General features: G+C 32.1%; 2 protein-coding genes across 10 annotated transcripts; both read right to left on the bottom strand.

Moving 5' to 3' along the window:
- Positions 1-7,865: 7,865 nt before the first annotated feature.
- Positions 7,866-13,014, bottom strand: LOC113857429 (sulfite exporter TauE/SafE family protein 3-like). Of its 3 annotated transcripts, XM_027489311.1 has the most exons (12): positions 12,766-13,014; positions 12,516-12,675; positions 11,815-12,015; positions 11,307-11,371; positions 11,173-11,212; positions 10,401-10,462; positions 10,223-10,309; positions 9,621-9,671; positions 8,906-9,127; positions 8,714-8,807; positions 8,381-8,521; positions 7,866-8,271 (listed from the first exon to the last, which is right to left on the bottom strand). In XM_027489311.1, exons 1-12 carry the CDS (start codon positions 12,985-12,987, stop codon positions 8,189-8,191), a joined length of 1,428 nt encoding a protein of 475 aa, XP_027345112.1. In that variant the 5' UTR covers positions 12,988-13,014; the 3' UTR covers positions 7,866-8,188. The 3 variants fall into 3 exon arrangements, with proteins under 3 accessions (XP_027345112.1, XP_027345113.1, XP_027345114.1); XM_027489312.1 differs by lacking the exon at positions 8,906-9,127 and having other exon boundaries at positions 8,026-8,271; XM_027489313.1 differs by lacking the exons at positions 8,906-9,127; positions 9,621-9,671 and having other exon boundaries at positions 8,027-8,271.
- Positions 13,015-13,238: 224 nt separating this feature from the next.
- On the bottom strand, positions 13,239-21,346 carry LOC113857427 (U1 small nuclear ribonucleoprotein 70 kDa). Of its 7 annotated transcripts, none has more exons than XM_027489305.1 (11): positions 21,049-21,346; positions 20,767-20,881; positions 20,562-20,641; positions 19,202-19,280; positions 19,054-19,118; positions 18,903-18,965; positions 17,583-17,664; positions 17,331-17,493; positions 16,689-16,757; positions 15,742-16,477; positions 13,239-15,654 (listed from the first exon to the last, which is right to left on the bottom strand). In XM_027489305.1, exons 1-10 carry the CDS (start codon positions 21,148-21,150, stop codon positions 15,772-15,774), a joined length of 1,524 nt encoding a protein of 507 aa, XP_027345106.1. In that variant the 5' UTR covers positions 21,151-21,346; the 3' UTR covers positions 13,239-15,654; positions 15,742-15,771. The 7 variants fall into 7 exon arrangements, with proteins under 7 accessions (XP_027345106.1, XP_027345107.1, XP_027345105.1 ...); XM_027489306.1 differs by having other exon boundaries at positions 13,239-15,651; XM_027489304.1 differs by having other exon boundaries at positions 13,239-15,635.
- Between the last annotated feature and the right edge of the window lie 1,764 nt (positions 21,347-23,110).

The following is a 23,110-nucleotide window of genomic DNA, read 5'->3' as shown; positions in this document are numbered from 1 at the left end:
TGAATTTTGATAGTCCACTGCCCCAGACAATGATCCTTTGTTGATGGTAGTCTTTTGTTTTATTTTTTTTCTATTAAAAAATAACAAATAAATTTTAGGATTAAAGTGTATATTTACCATTAAGTCAATGTTCATATATATATATATATATATATATAATATATTTTACATTAACATGCACGGCTAGAAATTTGTAGATTAATGACAAACATTACCGGTGGAATTGATCGTATATATTTTGATAAGTTGATGCCTTATTTCATTATCCAACTTGTAACAATTATTTTTTCCAACAGCTTGCCAATACATTTGTTGATAAATGATGGGGCCAATATGCATCACAGTGTTCCACCTTATGTCAAAAGGCATGCACAATATTAACGAAAATTGATCCGAGTAACAAGCGGCTCAATATCGTTTAAGTAAGATCTCAAGTTTGAGTTTTGTGTATGTAAAAAACTTTAGAATAGACTCACCTACTACATCCAAGTGTACGGTTGGAATTAAATCCGGATTAAATTGAATATGAAACAAAACAAAAAAAAGGCATGCACAACTTATTCATCAGTGTTAATATTTGTAATTTCATTTTGTCCTTAAATTACAATGGTCAAACTGACTGATATTTAATAAATTAAAGTATTTTTTTAAATTTTATTTATAGATTATTGACAAATGTTATTGATAAGCGTTATTAATGAGCATTTGAAAATTATTATTGTTTGTGCCCAACTCTGGAGATTCCTTCCTACCTTAGAGTAATTTATAGAGTATCAACAAATGTTTGAAAATTATGTTCATTGGCTTCCAATCATTAGATTTTATGCCTGCTTGTTATTAATTAGTGAAATGAGATTATTGATGAACTTTACCAGTTAGTTATGCACCGATATTTGCTCCATGTGCTTCTTTTTCTTCATTTTTCTGTTCACACTCTCTCTTTACTTTATCTTGCTCTACACTACTACCCAATCTTGTCGTTATTCACCGAGTCGAAGTTGTTTTTAGAAAACAAAGACCACTATTATGATCTTAGCATGTTGATGAGCATTTTTATTAATTTAGTTACTATTGTTATTATTTTGTTAATGCAATGAGCGTTTAGATTGTTTGTTTCTTTTCACTATAACAGAGGTGGTAATAAATTTTTTGTTATTTACATTGTTTAATACATACGTAGAATATAAACTTATGTTTCTAAGATAGAATTATTTGCAAAAGCCAAGATGATATTAAACATAAATAGGCATAAAGGTTTTTTTTTTGACTTTTTTTGCCTTGTTTGCTATAGAATTGTTTGTGTCATGATAGTGGAATTTATAAAGGGATGTATAATATAACAATTTTTAAAATTATATTAATTGTGTATAATTATTAATGTCTAACTATTTAACTATTTCAAATAACTAATATTTAATAGTACCTTTTATTTTTTAATTAATTGAAATATATCGTGACAAAAGCTCTTAACCTAAGCAAAGATGCTGTCAAAATTTTATTAGAATTCTTGCTATGAAAATAAGATTAAAAGTAGTTGTACTAAAATGGATTCATGCAATACCTAAGTAATGTTGATAGAGTTGTAAATTTATTTTTAATGTTACTTGGATTATAAAAATTTATTTAGTAGTCATTTACTAACTTTTGAACTCTATGTAAGAGTGAATTATACTTAATAGTAAAAAATATGATAAGTCTAAAATCATTTTTTCAAAAAAAATAATTTTGAATCTATGCAACAATCAAGTGGTGTTGATAGAGGGGTGAATTCATCTTTCATATCGCTTAAATTATAAGAGTTTATTGAGTAGTTGTGTACTTCTATAATTAATTATTTTTTTATTTGAATCTACGAAACGACAAGTAATATTGATAGCATGATGGATCCACCTTTAACATTACTTGAATCATAAAGGTTTATTGAGTAGTCATATACTAACTTAAACTCTATATAAAAGTAGATTTATACCTAATGGTCAAAAATAAAAAAATTCTATTTTTTTATTTGAATCTACGCAAGACGAGTAATGTCAATAGAATGATGAATTCACCTTTAACGTCGCTTGGATCATAAAGGTTTATTGAGTAGTCATATGCTAACTTAAATCTTATGCAAGAGTGAATTTATTTCTAAAATAAAAGAAATTATTTTTTAATCCCCTCCTAATTTAAATTTAATTTTTCAAAATTTCAAAATATTTATTTTCATTACTCAAACTAGATATTTAAAAATATTTGAAACTTATCTTACCCTGATTTTCAAATAATTATGTGACTTTGATTTCTCAATTGCACTCAGAAGATATGTAAGAGCAGGAATCTAACTCGTCAAATCTAAAATATTTTTAATTTTTTTTCAATTCTAAAACTTCAAAAGATATTTTTTATATACTTTCTATCACAATTGAGGCCATGATGGAACAATGACCGCGTAGAGAAAAAGAAGAATATAGATGGGTTGCAATCAGTGTTGGGTTTGGGGCTCCCAACTATGTGGACAAAAGCCCAATACCATCTAGCCCACTAAGCCCCATTTGGTAGAGGATTAGGGGTCTGATTAAGGAGGATTAGAGAGAGAGTTTTTCAGCAGCTTTGAGAGCGTGTATTTTCGCATTCCTACGATATCTGATTCGTTCACCGTTGGATTGGGCTGAAAATTGTACAGCAGGTTCGTAACACGGTGTTCTTCATTCTGACTGTTCGGATTGACAAGACAAGACAATGTATCTTTATTGGTTATGGTCAAGATGAATTTTGCTACAGGTTATATGATCCTATTGAGAAGAAACTTGTTAGAAGTCGTGATGTGTAGTTCATGGAAGACCAAACTATTAAAGACATTGACAAGGTGGAGAAGACTACACCCAAGAAAGAGAGTAATATGATTGATGGTAATCCGATGCGTAATCCAATGCAGTTGCCTGTTCACAATCTGGATTATACTCAAAATGATGAGCAACAGGTTGATGTTGATGATCAACAAGAAGGAGATGGACTAGAGGTTCCTATTGATGAAGTTCAAGAGAAGCATGATGATGATCTTGATGATGCACCTGAGTTACCACAGGTCCCTCTTAAGAGGACCAACAGGCAAAGACAATCTTCTACAAGGTATTCTCCTAGTGAGTATGTGATGTTGACTGATGAGGGAGAGCTTGAGTCTTTTGAAGAGGCCATTGAAAGTGAAGAAAAGCAAAAGTGGCTAGATGCAATGCAAAATGAGATGAAATCCTTGCATGATAATCACACTTATGATTTGGTAAAGTTACCTAAGGGCAAGCGGGCCTTAGAGAATAGGTGGATTTTCAAGTTGAAACAAGAGAGTACTTCCACATCTCCTAGGTATGAAGCCAAATTAGTGGTAAAAGGCTTTAGACAGAAAAAGAGTGTTGATTTCAATGAGATTTTCTCACCTGTGGTGAAAATATCATCCATTAGGACTGTTTTGAGTTTAGCTGCTACTCTTGATTTGGAGGTTGAGCAGATGGATGTAAAAACTGCTTTCCTGCATAGTAATCTAGAAGAAGAGATCTACATGAAGCAACCTGATGGTTTTCAAGTTGAAGGCAAGGAAGACTATGTGTGTAGGCTTAGAAAGAGCCTATATGGTTTGAAGTAGGCTCCGAGGCAGTGGTATAAGAAGTTTGAGTCCTTTATGTGTGAGCAAGGCTACAAGAAGACTACTTCTGATCATTGTGTCTTTGTTAAAAAATTTTCTGATGATGATTTTATTATCCTGTTATTATATGTTGATGACATACTTATTGTTGGGAAGAACACTTCCAGAATTGACAGGTTAAAGAAGCAACTGGGCGAATCATTTGCCATGAAAAACATGGGAGCTGCTAGAAAAATTCTCAGTATAAGAATCACTCGTGATAGAAAAGAGAAGAAACTTTGGCTATCATAGGAGCACTACATTAAGAAAGTGTTGCAGAGATTCCAGATGAAAAATTCTAAGGCTGTGAGCACTCCTCTTGCGACTCACTTTAAGCTGAGTGTTAAACAGAGTCCTTTAAATAAAGCTGAGAAGATATATATGAGCAGAGTTCCTTATGCTTCTGCAGTAGGTAGTTTGATGTATGTCATGGTATGTACAAGACCTGATATTGCCCGATATTTATCAAATCCATGTAGAGAGCATTAGAATACCGTGAAATAGATTTTAAGGTACCTTCGTGGTACTAGTAGCTTGAGGCTTTGTTTTGGAGGTGAAAAGTCTACTTTAGTGGGCTACTCAGACTCAGATATGGCTAGAGACACAGATTCCAGAAATTCCACTTCGGGCTATTTGATTAAATTTGCAGGGGGAGCTATGACTTGGCAATCAAGGCTACAAAGGTGTGTAGCATTGTCAACCACGGAAGCAGAGTTCATTGCACTTACAGAAGCATGCAAGGAGTTGCTTTGGGTGAAGAAATTCCTACAAGAGCTTGGTTTTGAACAAGACCATTATTTGTTGTTCTGTGATAGTTAGAGTGTTATCCATCTTGGAAAGAACTCAACTTTCCATTCTAGATCCAAACCTATTAATGTGAGGTATCATTGGATACATGATGTTTTGGATGCTAAATTATTGTAGTTAAAGTTCATACTGATGACAATGGTGCTGATATGATGACTAAGACATTACCGAGGTGCAAGTTTGAAACTTGTTGTAAGATTGCCGGATTGACGGTCACCTCCACATAGTTGTGAGGGGGAAATATGTTGGGTTTGGGGATCCCAACTATGTGGACAAAAGCCCAATACCATCCAACCCACTAAGCCCCATTTGGTAGAGGATTAGGGGTCTGATTAAGGAGGATTAGAGAGAGAATTTTTCAGCAGCTTTGAGAGTGTGTATTTTCACATTCCTATAATATCTGATTCGTTCACTGTTGGATTGGGCTGAAAATTGTACAACAGGTTTGTAACATGGTGTTCTTCATTCTGACCGTTCGGATTATTAATTAAAGGTATGTGGTTGGAGATATTGTTTTCGTACAGAAGCCCTATTTTGGTGACTCTACACAGACCAGCTGCCTCTTTGGTTCTTCATTGTAGACTTTATTGCTTTGTTGATATTGGCTGACTGTTTGCACGAATTTGTGCACTTGATTGAACACTCTTGTACTCCTTATTTGATTATAGTGGAGCTTGATTGACTGGCTTGAGCCTGTTGATTTTTATTTCTCACATTGAGAGAGTTTTTCCACGTAAATAATTCTCTGTGTCATTGTGTTTGTTGCTGATATTTGTTATTGTTGTTGCTCCTCACAAGGTTCTTGCAAGTTTGAGGAATTCTTTCGGCTGCTTACTTTAGATAATTGTGTTCTTGTATTTGGTTTTTTCCATCAATCAGTTCCAGAAATATTAATGATAGGGAGTCGCCATCAAAATTTATTAAAGAAAATATTGAAAAAACTTTTAATAGAAAAATCTTCAAAACCAAATTTGGATTCAGAAGTTGTTTACGCGTAAGGAAGACATTAACACCTTATGACATCCGTTAAATAAAACGGTTACTTTCTAATTAATTGTGCAAAATTATTTTAATTTTAAAAAATATTTATTTCACTTCTAAAGAAAAAAGTTCACATTTTTGTTTTGTTTATTTAGTATTATTGCTATATTTATAATTTTTAATTTAAAAGAAGACATAATTTTTAAAATATTATCTTTTTATATTTTTATAATAAATAAACACAATTTTAGAAAGAAAATATTTTTTATTTTAAATTTAAATTAAAGTAATAAACTATGTACAAGAATTATTGTTATTTATTTTTTCTATAAGAGGAATAAATTTAAAAACTTATTTTTGACATTTTTTATTTTCAATTAAATTAAAAAAGTAATAAGTTGATTTTTTATTGAAAAAGGAAGATAAAATTAAAATAATTTTTGGTATTTGTAAATTCAAAATTAGATAAAAAAAATTAAAAAAATATTCTTAATGTTTTAGAGCCTGAAAAAAATTTAAATATTTTGAAATTGACAGCTCAGACTCCCACTCCTACGTATCTCCTAAGTGAGATAGAAAAATCAAAGTCATGTAGTTCTTTTAAAAATTAAATTTAGGATAAGTTTCAAAGATATTTTTTTCAAAAAATTTGATTTTTTATTTTTTATTAATTTTAAGTAAAACTTGATTCTTTTTTGAAATTAGGTTTTAGGGTAAGTTTCAAATATTTTTTTTTGAAAACTTGATTTTTACTTTATTATTATTTTTCTTAAAGTAAATTTACTCTTACATAGGGTTCAAGTTAGCACACAACTACTCAATAAACTTTTACGATTCAAGCAACATTGAAGGTGGATTCACTATTATGTCAAAATCGCTTAGCTGTTGCGTGGATTCAAAAGATTTTTTTTAATAATAAAAGATTTATGTATCGTTGCGTGGATTTAAAAGATTTTATTTTAGATAACTAAATATTTATGTACATATTAATATTAAATCTTTGCATTCAAAGAGGGAACAAAGGAGAAACATATAGAATAAATGAAAAAAGAATAAAAACAAAAAACAAAAAAAAATAATGCGAAAATAACTCTTACTTGATTTAGAAATTATATTTTTTTTTGTTAGAATTTACAAAGAAATTAGGGTCTCTTAAGATTTATGAAAAGAAAAAAAATTTAGTTTGGAAAAATTAAATTTTTAGGGTTAAAAAAGATTTGATTTTAGGGTTAAAAAAATTAAGTTAAAAAAAGTTTAATTTGTATTTTTTAGAGTTTAGAAAAAGGGTTTGATTTTTTTTTTAAAAGGAAAAACTACTTTTAGGGTTTCACGAGATTAAATTTTTAAGATTTTAGAAAAAATGTCAGGCTTTTTAGAATTTTATAAAATTAAATTTTTATTAATAAAAAAAAGGAGCAAATGGAAAAAAACTTTTCTAGGATTTCACAATATTAGACTTTTCTTGAATTGGGAAAAAGTGAGGGTTTTATAAAATTAAATTTTCATTAGTAAAAAGAAAGGAGTAAAAGGAAAAAACTTTTTCTAGAATTTCAAAAAATTATATTTTTTTTGAATTTTAAAAAAAGTGAGCGTTTTGTAAATTTAAATTTTTATTGGTAACAAGAAAGGAACAAAAGAAAAACAAATTAGAATTTTACGAGATCAAATCTTTCTTAGATTAAAAAAAATTAGAGTTTTGTAGAATTAAATTTTTATTAATAAGAAAGGAACAATTAAATATTTAAAAAATAGTAAGATTAAATGTGAATAATTAAAATAAGAGATTATAATTACATATTTATAAAATTAAAAAAATTAAATATAAAAAAATTAAAATTAGAAGACAAAAATTATATATTTTAAAAAACTAAATATGAATAATTAAACTAAAAAAATTATATATTTAAAAAATTAAAAAGACTAAATCTAAGTCCTTAACATTAAAAAATCAAAATTGCACGTACTTTGACAAAAGTGAAAATAAACTTTTTTATTGTTATTTTTATTTACTTTTATTTCTTAAATAACTTTTCATTTTGTTTTTATTACATAAAATTTATAATGTACAGTTATTAAAAAATATCTATTTTTATAGGTTTTCACCGCAATATTTTTATTCTTTTTATTAACAGTCATTTTGGGGCACTTAACGGCCTGAATCAAGAATTATTGAATTAGACTGATCTTTTAACTTTGATAATTGATTAGGCTGATCTGACTGTAAGCTAATAGGCACTTAGAAACACATTTGCTTTAACGCACATCATTGACAAAATGTATTCAGCGTCATTTAAAAGATCTGCATATTCAAATGTTTTGGTCTAAAATGAAAAAAAAAAAAAAAAAAAAGGTCAAGCAAAATAATTTCTAGCCAAAAGTATACTGATCATCGAGAAAATAAAGGAGAAAAGATTATACTGGTCAGACAACAAACACCTGTATGTTAATAAAAAAGTATAATAATAATAACACTCATCATTCCATGCATGTTGCATAGATTGCAGGGTGTATCACTAAGATTTTTCTCAAACATTATACTTTAATTTATATAATTATTTTTAGCATTAGATCAACAGAAAATTGTATAAAACCAAAGTGAAACGCAAAGAATATGGCGCAGCCATTGTAACTGTAAATAAGTTACAACATTTAGGGGAAAGAATAATTTCTTTACTTGAGTGAAAATGGACAAATAGGTTACAACACCACCAGTCGGGAAAATGTTATCTATAGAAAACACATCTAAGATTGATGGCAGATGTTTTCAAACCCCATATACTCTTCATTTTCCATCTTCTCAACCATGTTTTCTATTCCCACACCACCTGTGATACCCAAAAACAAGGAAGCGAGCACGTTTGAAGAAATTAAACAACAAAAATTTAAATGAGGGAAAAAAATGCCAGAACTTCCAATTAAAATCATTGAAAGTACCTAAACATATTGCGCTGACAAAAATGGTGAATGCTAGTACAAAGATGATGATGGATGCTCGACCGAAGATAGCAATTATCTTTCTCACCACATGCTGGCCAGTTAATGCAGCTATGGTTGCAATCAAAACAAAGTAAGCAGCTGCAACCCCCACCAAAAAAATGACAAACAAGAAATTAGTACCTTTCATAAATTACAAAAGGCTTAAAGAAAAGATATGACAAAGTCCATTGCGTTTAGTATGAGTTTCAATTATCTTTCCACAAACCTACTATGTTATTTACTACTAACTACTTAAGAATGGCTTAATTAGTTTTGTTTATTGCTTCTTACCATAGGGTACTGGGAAGCGTTCTAGAAGGTAATATTGCACCACTGACATTGAGGAAGAGAAAACCATAGCAAAAGTTGATGTAGCACTAGCAACCTGTCACAAATACACATTCATCAAGACTATATTTTCATGTCAGATTGTTCTGGGAAACCAAACAACCAGTAAATGCTCAACAAGAGATGAGTCAGTACCTGAGGAGGAATTCCCAATTCCAGAAACAATGGTCCCAAAATGAAGCCACCCCCTAGACCAAGTAGTCCACTAACTAAACCAGCTATTATTCCACAGGAACAGTAGAGACAGATCTTGTGAAACTTCCAATCTGTGATTTCCTTTCCCTTCGATGCAATCACTCTAGTTCCTTTGCGTAAGCAGATGGCTTCATAAAGCGTAACAGAGATTGCAATAGGCACCTTAAGTGATAAATAGGCAAGCCAAATTTCATTTAGACCATAAGGTGAAATGGTATGTGTAAGTTGCAGCAAAGATATGCACTTCAGTTCAAAACTAGTTGATTTGCTAGATACCAGTGCTCCAACGCAGGATCAGCCTTTACACAATATATAGCACAATTTTATTTTATTTTTGTTGCTGTAAAATTACGAGATAAGTTTCTAGATATTGTCTAAGTTCAGCTTGCCTCTCATGTTGTCTTTGTAGCCATTTGACAGTTTCTAGTAAATTAGTAATTACTCTGCTAACCATTTCTGATTAGTTTGCCTATTACTTCCTTCAGACAAATTGCTTTTGTTATGAAGTCTACAGACTACAGTTTCAGCCCACTGCATTTTTTTTCCTATGTTTGTTAAATTTGCATCTTGGCCAAACTGGCAGCTGAAAGCCATATCATGTGCAGTACTATCACATGTATTTTTGTTGAAATACTAATATATTTAGAATGTTTACCTGCAAGGAATTAAGAATCCAGTACAGTATGGAGCAATTTTTGCTGTATGTCTGCATTGAAACACAAAAAAGGTGCATATTCAGTGAACAAAAAGTTTTGTTAGATCAAACCTGATCACTAAACAAAACTCCCAGTCTCGTCCAAGGACTTCAACCTATGACCTTGCTTTAATACCACCTGTTATATATAAAGTGCTCATCACTAGACCAAATACTACAATTGACAGTGAGGGTGTAACTTTATTTCCAAAATTTCTCAGAATTGCATCGAGCTTAAGGGTTTACCCCCATATAGGCTTCTTAGTTACAGGGGATATTAAGTGCATCATATCCAAAAGGATACACAGAGCCTTCAAATATAAAACTCGGGTTCTCCAAGCCTAAATTATGTAGAAGCAACGTATCTTAATCCAAAGAGGCAGCATGAACTTATTACAAGGATTGACTACATGACCATAGGATCAAATTAAAAGAATGACTCAAGTATACAGGTCTAGGGACAGCATTTTCCCTTGCTTGAGATTGACAACAGAGATTTTAAAACCCACAAACTGCATGCTTGTGACTAGTGAATCACAAAACAAACCAAATGTAAAAACTACCTTGATAATCTGAACAACGAGAAAAGCCACCCAGACATAGACAAGGACTAATAATTCTTTCCAGTAGATGTTCTTTAGTAAAGGGACCTGCACACCAGAATTTAAAGGAATGTATAAGGCTAAATAAAATATAAATAAACTTCCAATGAGGAATGATTTGAAAATCCCTTGGAATTACCTCCTCATCTCGTGGATCAGCTGAGCCACTTGGTAGTGACTTGTAGTCTTCTTCAGAAGCATCTGCATTATGGAGTACGGGCAACAGAATTTCAACAGTAATATTTAAGAGATTTTCTACGAGGTCTTTCGAATGTTAAGGACTAAAGCTTTGATTACGTAAGAGTAGGCTTATTTGTGTTTATCAATATCAACTTATCATAAGTGTGCAATCATTGTTATAACCAGATGATTGTCTGAACAAGTTCCTCTTTTTTATGTGAAATTGTAAATATGATTTTGTTTTTCTTCCCTTCTATAATTCTGTGTAGAAGTAAGTTGTACAGAATTACAAAACAACTCAAACGAAATTCTATCTATGATGATGAGTTTTGAGTTGATCCATTTTCCTATTTCCTATCCAAAGATTTTTTCCTATCTTTTGTGTTTTTTTTTTTTTTTTTTGAGGAAATATTTTTTCCTGTTCTTAACTATGAGTTTAGATGCTGACACTCAGTGACAAGGAGTAGGGGAAGTAAACGCTCTCTGAGCAATTATGCATTTACTATATCCATATAAACCCTGGAAGATTTCACCCGTAATGCAAAGTTGTGACGTTGAGTTCGTGCCTGAAGCAGGACCGATAAGGGGAAAGTAAATATGTTTCTAAATTCTTCTCTCATAAATCTTATAATGCAGTATCCTTAATTTGCTTCTTATAGATTTTGCAACAATTATTTAAGTAGTTGCTAAAAGTTTCTATATAATTTATGGGATAGTCTGTAGGGACTTACAACCAGGAGTAGAATCTGATTCCAACATCTCGGCTGCTTCCTGAAATTTCAGCAGCATAGTATTATTCTTGATATCAAGTAGAATAATACAGATTCAACTTCAAAATTTTGAAAGGGTATAAAGGTAAATTTACCTTTTTCATATTTGTTTCCTTTTTCCATGTATCTATGCCTTTGAATAAAGCTTTTGTGGATGTACCTACCACCGATTAGTTTCGTTAAAATTCCATCGAGCTATAATAAAGTATTCAGAACTGAATCACAAATCAATACTATCAATAACTGATATTAAGCTGGTTATTAAATCATAAATTCAATAACTGATATGTGCTTATGTAATATGTTGACAACAGAAGATACATTAATACATTCCTTCTCTGGAAGATTACATTTAAGATAAACAAAAACATCATTCATAAAAAATTAAACATGCAAATTTAGTAAATCTTTATTAAAAAATATTTATTATTTTTAAATACTTAAATTTAGTTATAAAAAATGAGATTAACATAGCTGAACTAATTAAAACGGTTCTTTCTTCCCGAAACACTTCCACAAGAACGCGTGTATCCGCAATATAAGACTGCCCCAAAAATTAATTAATTCGAAAGATGGAAGTTATGCTAAGCAGATAACGATTACCGATGAATAAAATGATAAGCAAAACTGTCACCATCCAATCAGCAAACATGACATTAAATGCAACACCGATGCTTATTCCTAGCATTAGCATAGGCTGGAAGAGCAAAGCCAGATCATAATCTATAACTGGCAAGTCAAGTGTTGGGTGCCTAAGCCTCATATTGTAGTACACAGTTGATCCCGCTGCTCCCATAATCATACCTGCCATTATGAAAATCCAGAAATTTAATCAACTGGCACTAAACCAACTTAAAGTATTGATGGTTAGGTGTAATATCCCTATAGCATTTAAATTTAAGACGTGACACTATAAATATTTGTGATTTTATTAATCTCTATCAGTTTAAATAATTAATAATAGTATAATTCTACGAAAAAAAATATTTATTACACTTTTATATTTTCAATATAATAAATATGTTTCTAATAAAAATTTATTCTGTATTCTTAAACTGAGCCTAAAAACTGATATTAACAAAACCGAAATACTAATTTCGCATGCAAACCAACAAGAAAATATTGCCATCTTAATTCATAAAAAGACGATGAAGTTTAAACTTAAAAATGCTTGTATCCCACTCTTTAGATCAACAATTTGAACTTTTGTACAGAGAGAATGCATTATGGCTATGTTTTACTACTTGTGTAAAGCATGAAAGAAAAGAATACACAGAATAGAGCAATAATAGCAATATACTAACACTTAGAAATGGCTGTAGAAGACTTAGCGTCAAAGCCAATGATCAAAGTGAGCATTGGGATAAAAATTCCTCCACCTCCTACTCCGCCTATACTTCCCAACGCTGCTCCGAAAAATCCAACGATGGATCCTACTACAATTCTCCAACCAAACTTCATTTCCTGCAATATCATGAAATAAATGAATACCTAAAAACATAGCTAAGTACCAAAATGTGATTCATGATATACAAATGTGCTTGATAAACTCACAGGCCAAACACGTTCATTGGAAGATTCTCCATTCTTCCAGAAGAAATCAACTACATTAATCATAACTCCTTGTTTTCCTTTCACAAGAAAGTTCTCTGGTTTTTGGTCTTTCAAAACTCTTTCTGCTAAACTGACATTGTGGATCATAATAAGGCTCCACGAGACCAGACATATTGCAGTTGCTGCTGCTCTTGAAGTCTTCTTTTTCACTTCTATTGCCATGCGTGAATGGTGTGAACCAGAGCACGGAATATAGATAGAATAAATGATATAGGAGTACAGGATCAGTGCTATATGCGCTACCTCTCCGTTTTTTACTTCCTCTGCTTATTATTTTTATTTTGTATTTTTTTTTATGCTGGTTCTACAAGTACGGTGGAGGGAGGAAACTATGAAGGTAAGGACTAAGGAGTGCATTTTTCGGTACCATCATCCTCTCTTTATATAACAAATTCACACTTTCTCTCCCTCCCTTTTCCCATCTCATTGCTTCATTCCTGTTTTTCAACCCGCAGTTTGTTATATGATCGATTCTAAAAGATTCTCCTCACGGTAATTTACTAATTCGTACGTACTCGCATTAAACAGGCAGTTATTGGAATGCATTATGTAAAGGAATGTTAACCTATTTTTTTTAATGCATATTTTTATTGTTAGTTAATTTTTAAAAATGAAATTAATTTTTAAAGTAATGAATTTAAAAAAATAAGTATTTTGACTTCAATAAATTAATCACATAAAATTTATTAAAGAATTTGATCAAAAAAATATATTGCTAACATTTCTCTAACAATATTGATTTTGACAAATGCAAATTGTGGTCAGTTTCCTCCCTTTTTTTTTTTTCCTTTTCTTTAACTTTTTTCTTTGTTTAATGTGGTATCCGAAGGGCTACACTTTTGGTTCATTTGAAGGCCCCAGACCTTTGACTATGATCGAGGGAGAAGCGACATTGAAATTTGAACATATAAACTCATTTTATTTGTTCAAATGTCACACCCTTAACCCAATTTTGATTGTTTACACACGTTACTCATATACACTAATTATGATTATCATTATAGCATTGTTTTTTTACTTTATTATACATATGAATTATAGGCTGGATCTCATATTACAAGTACCGTGTTGGAACAGTGGTGAGCGAGGGATGTAACTGTTCATCAATTATAGTCACTCCAGCTGTTACCGCTGCACCCTTTTTCTACCAATAGTATACAGTTTTCTTTTCATCAAACAAATCCAAGAAAAGTGAATTAGAGTGAAAATGTTTTTAACGGTGGTTTAAAAGGTACATATTTGGCAATAATGGAACCAGAGTCAGACTCACCAGTTGCGAAAGAGGACAACTTACAACAACGCAGCACTTTTAGGATCCAGAGCAAGGAACAAGCCAAAAGGGTCCTAGGAAGCTTCATGAAAGAAGCATTAAACAATGAAGTGCCTAACTTAACGTTCAAGCGTTCATTCATAGAGATAACTATGCGTCCTTTCTAATCTAACGTCACAGCAAACTATGAAGCTTCACGGTAATTTCATACGCTTTTGGCTTTTCGTTTATCGCTTTTCATTTATCGTATAACGGACTCGCAGTACCACTCATCTTTTTCTCTCCATTGTTTCAGGTGGCATTGGGGGCAGACGGGAGCGCTCATCTTTCCATACAGGCCTCCTCTTTCATCAGAATTTCATCTATCTTGCAAGTTGCAAGACGAAATATCCAATGTCAAGTTCCTGTAGCGCTTTAACAATTATTATATTTGGAATCCTTACGGTTACTGCAAAACAAACGACTATAAGAAAATATCCCAAAACAATCTTTGTTAAGAGGGAAGGACCAACTATTGAGAGAAGCGAGGCTTAAGTTAGAATGGTTAGGCCTATTTGCATTTTAAAATACCTTGTCCATGGACCATCAACCTCCAATCGGCAAGATAATGAAGTGAAACTGTTGTAGTTATAAATAAAACAAATGCTGCAGAAATAAAAAAAAAAAAAAAGCGTATTTATGCCAATAATATAACTAGATGTGTTTTGGTGCATAAGTTCTCAAAACTTTAGCCCGCCAAAGTGGTGCACAACTGAACACATGGTATTGTCGGGGAATAAAAAAACAAACTGATCTAAAACTAGCAATGCACAATCCCCTCAAACCACGCTTTTCTCAAGGGCTACCCAGACTCTAGGTTAAAATTGCAATATACTTCAGTTTTATTATGAAAGAGTCCGACAAACGTTTGAATCAATGCCAAAAATTTTCCTTCAATATTTCTTCCCTCTTTGTATACAGCAGATTTCAGATGAATAATCAAAAACCTCATCATATCGGATATCCATCTCCCAAAAAATGTCTACTAAAATTGACAAAATCACTAAACCATGCAAAACCAAAAATTGGCACCTCGCAAAGGCAGGAAACCTAAAGTAAAATCTTGATCATTTGAATATGCAACTTCGCCTATTATTTGGCTCTCACCTTTTCGAGTTAAATTCAAATAAACAGTCCATGTAATATATTAACCGGAAAACAAACCCCTCATCATTCAACATCTAATGAAAGCAAGGTATCTATAGTCAGCTGACTTTGTAATGTAAGCAAATACTCAAACTAGTTTCATGCATATCAACAGAACAAAGATACCTTTAAATCCAGAAAATTGATCCCACAACTGGAAAAAAAAAAAGTTTCTTAAAATGTCTCGAGAAAACAAAACCAACAATTACCAAAATATTAGAAGTGCATGTCCATATTGAGAAACAACTGAAAACACCCAAGCTACATCAGTAAGGCTTTCAACATCAAACATGAAAATCAACAGATATGAATAGCAGCAGCTGAGTTCTTTTGTTGTGCCTTGATCACTCCATGCCTGAATCCATCAATAGCTACTAAGAACCAATCCATAATTTATAGCCTGACTGACAAAAATTAACCATAACCAAATAGGATACTGAAATTTATACCATGAATCTTACCAGTAAAGTGGAGAAATATTGTGCTCATTCCTAGTAATCATATTCCCTGGAATGAGACCTCTCTGAGCAACGATATTCACGGTCCATATCCTGATTTTTCTCCCTGTCACGAGATTCAGATGTTGCCCTTTCAGTGTGGTAGTCATCTTCCATCCTATCACGATCAGGATATTGATTGTAATGTTCACCATGGTCATCTCCATCATCATACTGCCCCCTTCCTCGGTGATGCTCATAGTGATCATAATGATCAGGATCATGGTCGGGATCTCCATACTTATTATGTCCATGCCCATGTTGGTTGTACCACCCACGATCATCCTCAGGGTCATAGTCACGCTCTCTTTCACCATGCCGTTCCTTCTCATGTTTAGATTCCACATGATCATAATCAGTCTCCCTATCATGCGAGCGTCCTCGATCAGTTTCCCCAATTTCATAATCCCTATCTCTCTCCCGATAACGATCATGTTCTCGGTCCCGGTCACGATCCCTCTCTCGATCACGATCACGGTCGCGCTCTCGGCCACGATCACGGTCGCGTGTTCTATCTCGATCACGTCCACGATCTCTCTCTCTTTCCCTTTCCCTGTCTCTGTCCCTATTCCTATCCCGGTCTCTGTAGTGCCTATCATCTCTATAATCACGGTCCCTGGCCCTATCGCTAGAGCGTTCACGTGACCTCTCCCGTTCTCTATCTCTTTCTTTGCCTCTTTCCCGTGACTTTTCTCTGTCCCTAAAATGGAGTCAAATAGCAGTCAAAGTTAATAACTTATAAGATAATGGATGAAAGAATTGTAGGCAACTCCTCAATGGCGCAGAAATTAATGCAAGAAAGTCATAACCCCCTCTCCTCTATTGTAAACAAATTAATGTATGATCAGTAGTCATTTGTCTTGTACCAAAATCAACTAGTTAAAATAAAGCAGAAATATTGAAATTCTTACCGATCACCATGCCGATCCTCCCGCACTCTAGGTTCTTCAGAACGAGAAGGTCCTGACTGCTGTTGCTCCCTGAATAAATTAAGGCATGTCAGAATTTCCCATCAACAATCAAATCAGTGTGTTCAGACTAAGTATTCTAATTTGTAATACTCAGTACTCATAAGTCGCAACAATCAGTGTGCTGCAAATTGAGCAAGATAATTCAACAATCAACAAGAAACATTAAATGCAAACACAAAAAAATTATTTTTATTTTCAAGAAAAAAAAATTACTTCATTGGAGGGTTGGGGTTCAGTTATCGTAGTAGACATAAGATTTCTCCAATAGATAACATATTGCCAAGGTCCAATTTACATATGCATGGATCATGGATGCGGAAAGGTTTAGAGAATTCCTTACAACTGAAGAATCAAAGAACCCCCGGTCCACCCAGAGAGTGAGGATTTTCATGTTGCCAATATCTCAACTAAATACAATACCTATAAATTTATACCTACCAAGATATCAAGCACCTCATGGATATGGAACAATTTCATAACAACTAATCTTTTCAGTCTTCACTTTTAGTTGTTTAACTTCAGGCTATTTAGAAAAGCCAATGAGGTTTAAAACAATCAATAAATGAAGCTCAGACCATTTACCTCCCAGAATGACGCTGATTAACTTCTTCACCCCCAACTCTAGTAGTTCCAAGCCCACCACCTAGTCTGCGAGGGCGCCAATTTGGAACAGTCCTCCCACGTTCAACATCCACAAGCACCCTTTTACCTTCAATTTTCCTACCATCAGCTTGTTTATAAGCAGCTGCAAAATTTGATATAAAAAATGGGGGTGAAAAGTCATGTATGTATATCAAGTAATAACCAAACAAATCACACAAAACCAATATCAACCTTTCATGTCTCTCGTGTGCAAATACTCAATGAATGCATAACCCTTGGGCTTATTTGATACAGTGTCAGTAACCAATCGAACCTAAATCATATGAAATTGGAAAGAGAAAGAATAGTCAGAAGAAAACATTCTGTATAACCGCTCAATAGAAGAAAGTATAAAAGATGCTCTCACATCAGAATCAATAAAAATACAACCAAAACAAAATACTAATACTATAATCCTAAATGGCACGGCAGACAGGCACTATGCCTAATTAGCCGTGCTCACCTTTAAATCACAAAGCTCCCATCGCGAGATGCATCACCACCGCCAATAGTTGCAGAAAAACTGATGTATTTGTGCCCAATTAACCAGTTGTTGACTAGCGTCCCCTTACCAGGGATATTTGTTTTTAAATTGATAAAATTAAAACAACTATGGGTAACATAAAAAAGATACCATGACATCTTCTCAACGGCTGATTTGGTTTTGATAGCCTTTAAAGCCAAAAAATAAAGTTTTAGCAACATCAAAGTAGGTTAACTAAGAATTTAAACAAAAGAGGAAGAGATTGCAATACTCCCAACATATTTTACCCAGTGCAGGAAAAGAACAGAAGTTGTCAGTCTCCTTTCTTGCTTGAAAACAAGACCAAAGGCACAATTTTGCATCATTGCCCTGCCCAACTAGATACCATGCACGAGAAGCATTTGAATGGGAATTGGGTTTGATTGAAATTTGAGAATTATTTACCATTTGCAGAAAAAATTGATCACCCATTACCAGGAATGTCTATTGAGATGCTAAACTTGCTGCTAAAACAATTCCTACCCAATGCCCCAAGATCTCCTATCCACATATCAATAGTGGAATGAAACTAAGTGGAAATTAACTAAAGAAACCAATAAATAAAAAGCATTGAATTTATTGGAGGCACCAATGCAGTTCTTATCATTTCAAAGCCACTCAACAAGGATAAATTCAATCAAGAAGATGCATAATTTATACCCTTGAAACTTTGGACAGAATGGGATAAAAAATATGCATAACCAATTAACTTCACAACAAGCTGGTTACCATGAGAATCATTAAAATTACAAACAGTCAAATCAGCAGCAAAAGAAAAAAGTTTGAAAAAAGCTATTTACTATTAGAATAAAATAAGATAGTTCATTATTTTACTACGTATATACATATAGAAATTACTGAATTTGAAAATATGTTTGGAAGGTTCATAGCCAGTGAAGATGTCAAATATAAGTAAAACACAGGATAATAAGAACCTAACATGTACTATACTCTTACCGAATCCCTTCAGGGATATTCAAAACACCTACCCGTTTGATTGCACCATATGACTCAAACTCCCTTTTGATTCTGCTTTCAGTGGTCTCATAACTCTGTTAGAAGATGGCACCAATGAGATACAACAAGCAATATGCTACTCAAAAGTGCCAGACAAATACAAGATTGTATAATAGAACTTACGAGTCTTGCCACAAACAATGTCTTGTATGGATCTCCTGACATATTTGGGTCGTTGTGTGGATCATCTACATTGAAGCATTTACAAAAACAGCATTCAGAAAATGTAAATCTACAAAAATTCATAAAATCATAGTAATAAACGAGTCACCACATTTCTCAAGCTCCTCAGCAGCCTTTTCTGCTCCCTTCTCTAGTCTTAACTTGTGTATTCTTGCTCTTCTTTGTGCCTGAGTTCACCAAAATAAAACAAGTTAAGCAACATACATACATATACTCCTCACATTGCAGGGCAAATGATCAGACATTTGAACTTTGTTACAACTTTTATTTGCAATATAATAGCTCTATGAAAAAAAATAGATACACAACAAGTAACAGTTATGTCAGTCTACTAAACATTACAATAATCATTTGTTTAAATAGATTCAGAAAAAAGCTGAAAACTGATAAGGAATGAAGAGGCAAGAGAAATTTACTTTTTCAATTAATCTGTTGCAGCATTCAAGCTAGCTAATTGTTATTCATAACCACATAATACTTGTACAAATGATGTCTTAGAGAGAATCAGTACCATCAGAGAGCAGGCATTCATGAAGACTAAGAGTGTGTTTGGGTGAGCTAATGCAAACTTAATTCTGAATTATCTTGAATTAGTAAAATAAATTTTAATTAAAAGTGAGTTCAAAGTGAAGAGACATAAGTTTGGAATTGTTTACCTTGAAAGTAAGTTTGTCGTAAAACATAGTATAAAATTAAAATTTTCAACCAAAAGCAAAAGCTACTGAAGACTTGGCTTTGGATCAAAATTTATTTTTGAGTTAAAATCTCATTTGAAACAAGATGGAACTGCAACACCAAACATCTTGAAATATGACTAAACACGTGTTCAATGTTGCACACAAGGGTTAGAGCCATGCCAATGTATAGCCAAACGTATAACATTTTGTTTCCAAAGTATTACTTACCCCATGCAAAAACTAATTACAGAATTCAGCAACCATTAACAGTAAATAGATTAACAAAATAGACACCATGGCTTGTTCACACCACAAGAATACACTTTTACACAGTTGCCTATCAATATTAGTTATAGAACTCTTAGTAAGGCAAATTAACATGACATTGAGAACGTATGAGCAAGCATATGAAGAAACAAACTATCCACTCTGCTCATTACAAAGTCTCAGAGGAGATACAGAGCCTCAAAAACTAGAGAAGCTGCTTCAAATATGTATATGTATTAGTAACAAAATAGAATAAAATAAAATAGAAACTCATTGCATCAAATAAACCTTCAAAGGCATGCCGGATGCAACAACCACACACATAATTACAAAACTACACACAGCTCAGTCCAAGAGTAAACCCTCAAATTAGTCCAAAGTTTATAAAATCTCATGGACTACTAAAATACACAACCTTATACAATCTCAAGTACTAATTTGGGACTTTACTCAATTAATAACCCATATGATATAATAATAAGTCTCAAAAGAACTGAACATTACAGGAGTCTCAGTCACTGGCACAGGAGGAGCATATTCAGGATCACCAGGCTCAGCAAACTTACTCACGAACTGCGCCATCCCTTAAAAACAGAAATCCATATACATACACACATAAAGAAACATCAATAATCATTGTTAACTAACAACAAAATAGCGTAAAATTAATGCGAAACGGAACATAAACAATCATCAAATCAAACACCACCTGTAAGCGGTGGACACTTTCTTTTCTCGGGAGGAGGTTTATATTCCAAGGGAGGCCTAGGCTCAAAGAGCTTCAACAGGTTCGCTGTGAGACCAGTAGGGTGACTCTGTCCAATCTGCATCACAACACAGACATAAATCACAACGAAATGAGTATGCAATCCACTGTCTAGGGTTACGAGCGAAAAACCCTAGCTACAGTAAAAAACGAAATCTCGTTGAGATTAAGCAAAATAAGGGAAGTGAAGGATGGAAATAGAAGGCATATGGATGAGAGAGGAACCAGCTTGAGCTGAAGGACGTTGGCGCGGTTCTGGGCTTTGGTACGGGCCTGAACAGCGGCGTTTTGGTTGCGCATGAGAGGATCGTTGTTGAAGTCTCCCATGGCGAAGCTGAAAAGAGATGTTGAATCGCAAAGAAAATGGATCGATTCTAATAACCTCGCGAGATCCGACTTGTGTCCCAGTTATGGGCGCTACAGATTTTCCATTGTCACTGCCAGGTATTTATAGTGAAACCATGCGATGCCTCTCTCAGGCACTGCAAAACATTTTGGACGGGTTACCGATCGTAAATGGAAATTAAATACTTATTTTTTTCAATTTTTAATGAATAAAAAATTAAATAATATATTGCGTAATTCATTCATATATTAATAAAAATAACATAACATTTATTTACACTTAAATAATTTATTTATTTATCTATCTATATTTATATCTATTTATCTAAAATTTATAATTTTTCAATATATATTTATATTTTATATTTTTATAATATATATATACACACACATAAACTTCTATCTTCAATCTTCAATTTGCATTTTATTATCATTCAATTAAATATAAATATTAATATAGTATTATATTATAATTATAATATTAAATTGTTTATTATAATATAAAAACAATTTATCAAATTATTAATATTATTTATTTTTTAAAACATATTATAAAAAATTTTATTTATATTTTATACAAAAAGAAAAGATAGTCCATTAAATATTTTAAATATATTCATTTCATACATGAATAATGTATTTTTATATTCTTATTTTTATATTTTGTTTATTACTTCTTAAAATAAACTTTACATTTTTAACTATATACGATAATTTTAGCATTAATTTTTTAGTTAATATCGTAGGCTATAGACCACACTCTATTGTAACTAATATAGAAATAAAAAAACTTTTGTTATATTTTTATAAGTTGATAAATTTTTATGAGAAAGACTAAAGATAAAAAATTTAAATTTCAGAAAATTTTGGTAAATTATTATAAAAGAGGACTTGTTTCAAAAGATTTTTTTTAATATCTCTTATACAACTTTAAATATTAATTTATAATTAAAAATACACTACAATAATTATAAATATTATTATTGAATAATCATTTGAATTATTACATAATTTTTACTGTTTACAGATTCTTTTTTTTGCTTTGTCATTTGCTCTTTTCTTTTATTATTGATAAATTTCTATTAATAGGTTTCTTCCGTTGCCTTGTCAAACTTTTACTGTTTCAATGTCAAACATCCTTTAATAAATTTTGTCAGAACAAAATTTTACAATAGAGGGGAGAAGATCATTTAACAATCATCTTCATTATTAAAAAAGTAATTAGGATTTAGGCTACTTTTAACCTCTTCTTCACCTTCATCTTGGGAGGCTTAAGAGGATGTTAAGATATCATGTAAAATCTTGTTAAATTCTATTTTAGTTTTTGCCAAAGATAATGGTGTTATCATTCCTTATTTATTTTGTAAGAATAAAGATTGTTAATTGAGGGAGATACTAGTTGTTAATATTGTTGTTTGGCTTTCTTCTTTGATCCTTAAGCGTTGTAACCACTAATCAATTTTTTATTTAGTAAGTAAAGCTAAATTAAATTAATTCCACTATTTGACTTTGATTACTCTTACCAAGTATTGTACACTTGTATTTTTCTACTAATTTAGTAGAATCATACCCCCACATGGTGATCCAAGTAATTCATTGGGTTGCCATAAAAAAGATAAGTTTATAATCCTCAACAAAATTTGTCTTCAATGTAAACTACTAGAAGTTTATGATAATCTCTTTGGGAAAAATAAATTGAACTAGTCCAAATTCTTGAAACTATTTTGGGAATTATAAGGAAATTCCCTCACTAAACTAAGGGAATCAAGAATGAGTAGTGGGTTGCATAAACAACATGTTACTCTAAGCATTCATATAATTAAAATAATTATATTATTGTGGCTAATATTGTATTGTAAAGCTCTTTGATTGATAAGGAAGCTGTTGCTAATCTCGTATTGTTAAAATATTTAGTATTTTTGTTTTTGAAATATTATTTTTC

The sequence above is a fragment of the Abrus precatorius genome, unplaced genomic scaffold, assembly GCF_003935025.1.
Source record: "Abrus precatorius isolate BTA unplaced genomic scaffold, Abrus_2018 Scaffold2, whole genome shotgun sequence".
NCBI classification, from domain to species: Eukaryota; Viridiplantae; Streptophyta; class Magnoliopsida; order Fabales; family Fabaceae; genus Abrus; species Abrus precatorius.
This window is presented reverse-complemented; position numbering and strand designations above follow the sequence as displayed.

What these genes read in the sequence shown, in the direction of transcription:
- LOC113857427 (XM_027489303.1), bottom strand. Translation starts at nt 21,150, where the DNA reads ATGGGAGACTTCAACAACGATCCTCTCATGCGCAACCAAAACGCCGCT. An exon ending in ACGTCCTTCAGCTCAAGCTG is followed by an intron (nt 20,882 to 21,048) that starts GTTCCTCTCTCA and finishes GTTGTGATGCAG; the next exon opens with ATTGGACAGAGTCACCCTAC. An exon ending in TGAGGAGCTTGAGAAATGTG is followed by an intron (nt 19,119 to 19,201) that starts GTGACTCGTTTA and finishes GCTTCAATGTAG; the next exon opens with ATGATCCACACAACGACCCA.
- LOC113857429 (XM_027489311.1), bottom strand. Translation starts at nt 12,987, where the DNA reads ATGGCAATAGAAGTGAAAAAGAAGACTTCAAGAGCAGCAGCAACTGCA. An exon ending in GGATTCTTAATTCCTTGCAG is followed by an intron (nt 9,128 to 9,620) that starts GTAAACATTCTA and finishes TTATCACTTAAG; the next exon opens with GTGCCTATTGCAATCTCTGT. An exon ending in TGTCAGCGCAATATGTTTAG is followed by an intron (nt 8,272 to 8,380) that starts GTACTTTCAATG and finishes TGGGTATCACAG; the next exon opens with GTGGTGTGGGAATAGAAAAC.